We start from the raw sequence: 7,238 nt of genomic DNA, 5'->3' as shown, positions 1-7,238 counted from the left end.
TCAATGAAAATGTACAAATATGCATTGAAAATGTACATAATTTCAATACAGATTACTAAACAGAGGCAAGAGAGAACAACCATCATTCGGCAACAAACACTACAAAACAGCAAAGGGAAATCACACTATTACCAACTTCAAAAAGAATGAAAACCAGATAAACCCAATCATAAACACTGTTACCAAATTAAACCAAAAGTCAACCAAACTTCACCTTCCAAATCCAATTAAAAAAACCTCTTCGGTTCCTGCCCTAAACACCAATTAAATCACATTAACCAAAATTAACTTGAGGGAAAACACAAATTTCATAATCACGAGAAGTCACTTATCTTTTATCACAAATTTCATATCAAAAACACAAATCAATACTCAATGAATCAGAGACATTCAAATCCAATAATCCAAGTACTTCGGAGACATTCAAATTCTGCTTATAGCATTCAACAATATACAAATTTCCACCATTAGCATAAGAGTAAGCTTCTGCCATTAGCAACCATACGGTGTAAACTCCGCCTAACAGAGAATGAGTTTTCACCCTTAGCAACCATACATATAAATTTCCACAGTACTAATTTAATTTTGCACATAACAGACGGAATCAAACTTCAAACCAAGACCCAACCCAAGATCGAAGAAGAAGAATCCAAGAACCGAACTTCAGAACAAAAATGCAAGGCAAGACCGAAGATGACTTGAAGAAAAAAAGAAACAAAAATTCAAGAAGAAGACCACACCCTCAGTGAAGATGAGGACGATAAGCCACTAACCTGGGTCCGTGCCTAGAAGCCAGCAAAGATGAAGACCCGGCGAGGACCTGCCGAGTTACTGGGTCAGGCGGTGACGATGGAGGATCTGGGTTAGGCGGCGAGGATGGAGGAAGAAGCTGCGGTGCTTGGGACCTTGGACGGCGTCGGCGCCGAGGACCTTTGTCAGTCGGCGACCATGCAGGGCTAGGCGGAGGTCAAGACCGTGAGGGTTTCTTTGAATCTGCTTTCTCCTGTACGTGTATCAATGATTGTTTCAGGGAACAAGGGGAGGGGGTTGGGTCACGAGGGAGGTTTGGGGTTTACCTGGGTCCTTCTTTTTTGTTAACAGATTAAAAAAAAGCATCAAAATATTTTGGTCCAACAACAAAAAACGGGCCACAAGGCTTGGGCCCCTAATCAGCAAAAACTGATTACTAGTTTTAACACCTAATTACCCCATCTAACCAAAGACCTTCCCTCACGTGCTCCCATCAGCTTTTACTGCAACTCCTGTTAAGGCCTGATCACCTTGTCCCCTCCATATACTACATGTCATCGCCACAGCCTGCCACCCATTATCTACACATATAGATACTATCTTGGTGTCTATACCGAAGACTTTGCCAAATTTTATTAGTGGCTACATTGGTAAATAGGAGCAGTTCTACAATAGACGTTCTATAAAAGACTTATGTCAGCACCTGCTATGTAAAGTCCCAATCACAGACAGACGTAGAATAGACAGACCGTTCGTAATTCAAAGATATTATATGTTAATTTGAAAGAAGATACGACAAAAAAACGACAAATACAATACACCTGAAGATACATCATACATAAACGACATTTTATTTCCAGATGCCATCAAACTCCCACTTCCACAAGAGATGGCTACCTCTTTTGGAGAATGTGGAGTGCTGTGATCATCTCTCTTGGAGTTCAACTATATTTATGTGGTTGTTCCTTCATATGTGTCACGCCACCAATAATTGGCAACTGAATTTGGATGAATGCGGAAAATTGCTTATGTCTTGGGCATATCATTACTTCCCTATATGTCGACGACGGATTTGGACAGCGACAATTTCCTTTGATTAAGAGGTATTATATGCCTTTAAAGAATTTTGTTTCATTGTTATTTAAGTTAATGTTTATGATTGTGTAAATTTTAATGAAAAAGTATATGGAACCAAAATGTGACCAACCAAAAAGTAAACAAAACCGTTTAATTAAAATCACTTTTTAATAATATATTTGAAAATCGCTCCTGAGATCACGGTGCACAAACCAAAAAATCCGATTTTTCATGGAACCCAAACACATTTTACTGATTTTTGGCTAATATACTTTTGGTTCCCTAATTGTTCTCAATTTTAATATATCATTATATTGTAGGTAGGGGGATCACGAGCCGCGCAACGACAGTATGACACTGCGGAGACAACCGGACTAAAATTTTGGAGACAAATTTTGAACAACATTAAAAGTTATAACATATTAACATATGTAATTAATTGCATTTTTAGTTAAATATCTTTGGAAAAGTATAGGGTACCAACATATTATCTGCCAACTTTTGCCAATTCTTATTTATAATTGTGTTTCATAGAAGTGTGTTCGTGGATGTGTCTAATAATTAATATATTTTAAATACATATATAAAGAGACACATCCAGAAAATATATCTATAAAGACACTTCTATTAAACATAACTATAAAAAAGACATTTTTATTAGACACATCCATTAACACACTTCCATGAAACATAATTATAAATAAAAGTTGGCAGATATGCTGTTGGTAACGTAGCGGAACCGAATATCTTTATATTGTGCATCGACCTTATTTTTCTATTATTTTGATATTAACTATATTGTTTTGTCATTATACACATATCGATTGAAATCTATATGTTAATTTTATTTGGTAGGTGATTTTATATTTGTTTGGATTATTTTTTTTACAATAAAAAACAAAAAATGTTATATAATTGGCATTACTTTTACAATTACGATTTTAAAAAAATTATAAACTAATAGTATTATGAGAATGTTTTATTATATCTCTTAATTTTACATATTAAATACTAATTTATTAATTTAAATTCTACTGAAAAGTTTATAACAGATTAATAAATTACTGCATACATATAATAAGATTATAGTAAGAGGATTTTAATCTCTTCAATATAGGGCATTTTTCACTTAATGCAACTAATTTTTTCCTTCTTATGTTAATGAGCATTATTTAGAATTCACCCGACATTCGACAACAAGTAATTTTGTTCCATGTAGGTTGATTTTATGGTAAGGTTCTGTCCTTAATACAACTCCATAAAGCAGAGGTAGTGTGCACCCTTTCATTTGCTTTATTATATGCGAACTGTTGCATTAAGGTAGGATTTTAGGAATCATTGGAGATTTGGAGGTTTGGGATTGTTACATTTAAGTAGGCGGCTTATATTATTAAACTATGAAAAAACTATCAAATGTTTGACCAACATTGATATTTCAATATAATAAAGATCAATGCTGTTAAAACACCTTATAATCTTCCTCAACCATGTTGTGTATGGATGTCTAATGTCTTCTTTTTCTTTCAATAATGAAGTTCTCTCTTCTTACGTGCTACACCAAACAAGACCAAAGTAGATAGATATCAAAATAGAAGCTATAAGTTTGTCTCTGTATTCTGATGGAATAATCATTTTTATTACTAAAGGATTTATTAACTAATCAAATTTAACTTGATTAAAGAATAAAAAAGGCTACAACTTAAATAGTAGAATTTGTCTTTTTTTTTTTTTTTATGTTTCTCAGAATATATACAAAAATAGTGAATGATATCATCATTCTTCTTTAACTACCTAGCATCTAACATTGTGACGGTAACTTGATTTACACTACTTGAAGATGACTCGGTCTTTGGATGAATTTTCTTTATGGAAAATCCAGGAGTTTTAGGATTTGGCAAAGATGAAGTTTCACTACTTAACATTAAGATCACTGAAGACATTGTTGGTCTATCTTCTGCATGTTCTTGGACACATAAGAGCCCAATATGTATGCATCTTACAACTTCAGCTTCTGTGTATGAATTGCAGATTGATGGATCAAGAAGTGTCAATGCGGTTCCTTCATGCCAATGTTTCCATACCTAAAAGAACATACAGTAATCATTATAATATAGCGATCATAGTGTTTATTTTTTCAGTTAAGTACTCTTATTAAAGAGAATTTTTTCACCTACATTTCCCAGAAGATTCAATTCATTGTTATCACTGTAAAACTCTCTATTCTTCTTTCCAGTTATGATCTCCAATACCATAACACCAAAACTAAAAACATCAGATTTTACTGAAAAGTTTCCGTGCATAGCATATTCAGGAGACATATAACCACTGCAAAATAAAAAGATGCATAAATTAAAAATGAAGCCACATATCTGGTTTTTCAAAAAACAAGTTAGTGAATTATCATGGTATACTCACTATGTTCCAACAACTCTTAATGTTTTTGCTTGTGTTTGATCTTTGTCAAATATTCTTGCCATTCCAAAATCTGATATCTTAGGAATCATTTCACTATCTAGTAATATGTTACTTATCTTAAGATCTCTGTGAATAATTCGAAATCTTGAATCTTGGTGCAAATAAAGAAGTCCTCTAGCTATTCCATATATAATATTAAAACGCCTTTCCCAGTCAAGCAAAAATCTACTTTCTGATTTGTCTGCAACATTGTTATGTAAAAGTTAAGGATAACAAGTAAAACAAATGTATATGATAAAAAAAAAAAAAAAAACTGAACATTCAATATACTGAAATAAATAATGCAAGTTACCAAACAAAATGGAATCAAGGCCTCTATTTTCCATATACTCATACACCAACATCTTTTCATCATTTTCAATACAGCAACCAAGCAATCGAACAAGATTTCGATGTTGGAGTTTGACAATTAGCTTGGCTTCATTCTTAAACTCCTCAATTCCTTGTCCAGAATTTTTTGATAATCTCTTCACAGCAATTTTTCGACCTTCAATCAATCTACCCTAGTATTATTATAGGCACAATTTGTTCGTTAGTGTATATATACATAATACATTAGTACATTTATTATGATCTGATATTTAATTTTAGTAACGCAGCTATGTACAAACTAAAGTATTAAAACAACTTACCATATAAACACTACCGAAGCCTCCTTCTCCAAGTTTATTATCTTGAGAGAAATTGTTTGTAGCCATTGTTAAGGTATCACAATCAAACAATGGCAGCTCTATATCATCCATGTTGCTTTCATCACCTAAGTATCCTCTAGAAGAAACCACCTCATTCATCAAACTATCAGGACTTCTGTGGACAAAACCTGGAATAGCGGCTATTGATAATAACCAAGGTAAATGATTTATTTATGCAGCACAAAAACCATATACACTAGAGTACCATATATACTATATAAAGAGACATATGGGGAAGTTTATTATACATTACCTCTAGATCTTTGTTGTCTCTTCTTCCTTAAGTAACAAATAGCAACCAATCCCAAAACTAAAACAAGTGCACTAAGTGTGATGCCAATAGCCAGAACTGCTCTACGACTCTTGCTGGAGCTAGTAGATCCTGTGTGTCACTAAATTCATCAGAATGAACTACTTAATCAATTAGGAAGGAACTTGCAATAACGTCACCATCATGGCAAAAATGTGCAACCACTTAATCAATTAGACAGTACCTATATCAGCAGCTGCCAATCTGACGAAGAGATCTTGGCCATAGGTAGCGTAGACTCTAATGTCAATGAGTTGACCAAGCCACATAACACAGCCACTTCCTCCATTTCTAATATCGATGTTTGCATATGCAGTGCATGAACAATTCCTCTTACACAAACTCCCACATTCATCAAGTGTCATACTCTTATTTATAAACACGCTGCTTGTCTCCGGCAGCTTCATGTTCTCAAGATGTAAGAACTTGTCAGTCGAACAATTCAAACCCGTGTTCCTCACACACCCGCCAGATCCATCTCTCAGATTCCAAGCCTGAGGGTTCTTAGGGCTGAACCCTTTCATACATGTGCAAACCGGCGATGCATTATTGTCACACACTCCGTACGGACCACACTCCCTGTAATGGTCGCATTGATCCGCCGGTGCGTACCAGAACTCGTTCCAAGATTCGCTGCTCTCTGTCCACGTCCACCGTTGAAGTTCTCCGCCTGAATCTGACGTCATCGTTAGCCTCGATAACAAAGAAGCGTTCCCGATGGAGAAAGAGTAGAACACGCCGTGCGCGTCATCGGAGAAGCTGAACACAATGGAATCAGTATCGGTGTTCATCTTTGGAACCCCGCTGAATCTCTCACCATTCCAAGGACCAGTTCGGTATATGATAGTCTGGTTTCTCCTCAGAAAAATCTCAGGTAAACCGCGGTAATCTAGCTTGTAAGTGTAGTCACCGGAAGAAGGGTCAACACCTGTGACCTTCCACGATGTTAAGTACTTCTCAATTCCTGTGTCTAAGTCCCAACCCAACTTCATCCCAGCTAACAAGGTATCTGTTGGGTAATCGAAGCTCTGCCATAGGTAGTTATTGCTCTGTTCTGAATCTTTGAGAACAAGGTTACCGGTATCGAGGAGCTGGAGAACTGGATTCTTGGCGCTGGTTTGGTTGGAGGACCATGCGGGGTTGCCGGATGAATTGAGGAGGACAAAGTTTCCGTTTTCTCCAATCTTGAGATAGCCTGTAGAGTTGTCAATGGGGTTGTCTCTGTTTGCAACCCAAATTATTGTTTGAGGAATGATGTTGTTGTACCATATTCCGAGATAATAGTTGGTGTTGGAACCTCTGAAGAAGCCCAGCACGAAGGATTGGTTTTGTGATAATAGCGTTTGGTTGGTTGTGAGGTTTTGTGTTCCGGTTAAAGTATCCGAAGAGGTTGATGGAATGATGAAGAAGAAGAAGAAGCTAATAACAATGATGATGAGGTAGTTAAGGGGAGTGATGAAGATTCTCATGTTTGTGGAAAGTACAGAATAGTGTGTGATTGTTGTTGTGAGTTTAGAGGGTAATAATGTCGAACACGCTGAGTGCTTTTGACCGTTTCACTTACGTCTCATTCTCGAATAAAAAAGCAGAACAATCTAAGCTGACCGGCATCCATTTGCCTCTTTTCTATATTCTTTTCGTTGACTTAATTTTNTAAATTAATCTAACAGTATACATTAGGATTTTTTTTTAATTTTTTCAACAAAACAGTGAATTTATGCAAGTGTATTAAAGTTCGCTTAATATATTGACAAACTTTTAAAAATTGGATAAAATTTACTTAACTCAGCGAGACAGCAACGAACGTTAAGCAAACTTCAGAAATTGTCTAAACTGTATAAACATCCACTCTTCTCCTCCCTCTTATTTTTACTTACCACGAAAAATTACTCCTCTTAAAATTTTACACTCCTTTCCTCTCAATGGACATCAAC

The 7,238-nt window shown here is 35.5% G+C and overlaps 3 protein-coding genes across 3 annotated transcripts in view; all 3 read right to left on the bottom strand.

The window, feature by feature from the left end:
- Positions 1-7,238, bottom strand: part of LOC107621499 (receptor-like serine/threonine-protein kinase SD1-8) — a 78,630-nt gene that overhangs the window by 50,881 nt on the left and 20,511 nt on the right. The gene's annotated exons all lie outside the window — the stretch shown is intronic.
- Positions 1-7,238, bottom strand: part of LOC107621495 (receptor-like serine/threonine-protein kinase SD1-8) — a 70,277-nt gene that overhangs the window by 50,379 nt on the left and 12,660 nt on the right. The gene's annotated exons all lie outside the window — the stretch shown is intronic.
- On the bottom strand, positions 3,533-6,844 carry LOC107621502 (receptor-like serine/threonine-protein kinase SD1-8). The gene is made up of 7 exons (XM_016323528.2): positions 5,489-6,844; positions 5,248-5,376; positions 4,935-5,134; positions 4,595-4,805; positions 4,243-4,483; positions 4,002-4,152; positions 3,533-3,908 (listed from the first exon to the last, which is right to left on the bottom strand). The coding sequence occupies exons 1-7, from the start codon at positions 6,771-6,773 to the stop codon at positions 3,615-3,617; spliced, it is 2,511 nt and encodes an 836-aa protein (XP_016179014.1). The 5' UTR covers positions 6,774-6,844; the 3' UTR covers positions 3,533-3,614.

The sequence above is a fragment of the Arachis ipaensis genome, chromosome B10 (assembly GCF_000816755.2).
Source record: "Arachis ipaensis cultivar K30076 chromosome B10, Araip1.1, whole genome shotgun sequence".
Classification (NCBI taxonomy): Eukaryota; Viridiplantae; Streptophyta; class Magnoliopsida; order Fabales; family Fabaceae; genus Arachis; species Arachis ipaensis.
This window is presented reverse-complemented; position numbering and strand designations above follow the sequence as displayed.

Excerpts from the sequence above, each read along its gene's own strand:
- LOC107621502 (XM_016323528.2), bottom strand. The coding sequence starts at position 6,773 with ATGAGAATCTTCATCACTCCCCTTAACTACCTCATCATCATTGTTATT. Across the intron at positions 5,377-5,488 it reads ATTGGCAGCTGCTGATATAG|GATCTACTAGCTCCAGCAAG; the intron begins GTACTGTCTAAT and ends AGTGACACACAG. Across the intron at positions 5,135-5,247 it reads GAGACAACAAAGATCTAGAG|CCGCTATTCCAGGTTTTGTC; the intron begins GTAATGTATAAT and ends TATTATCAATAG.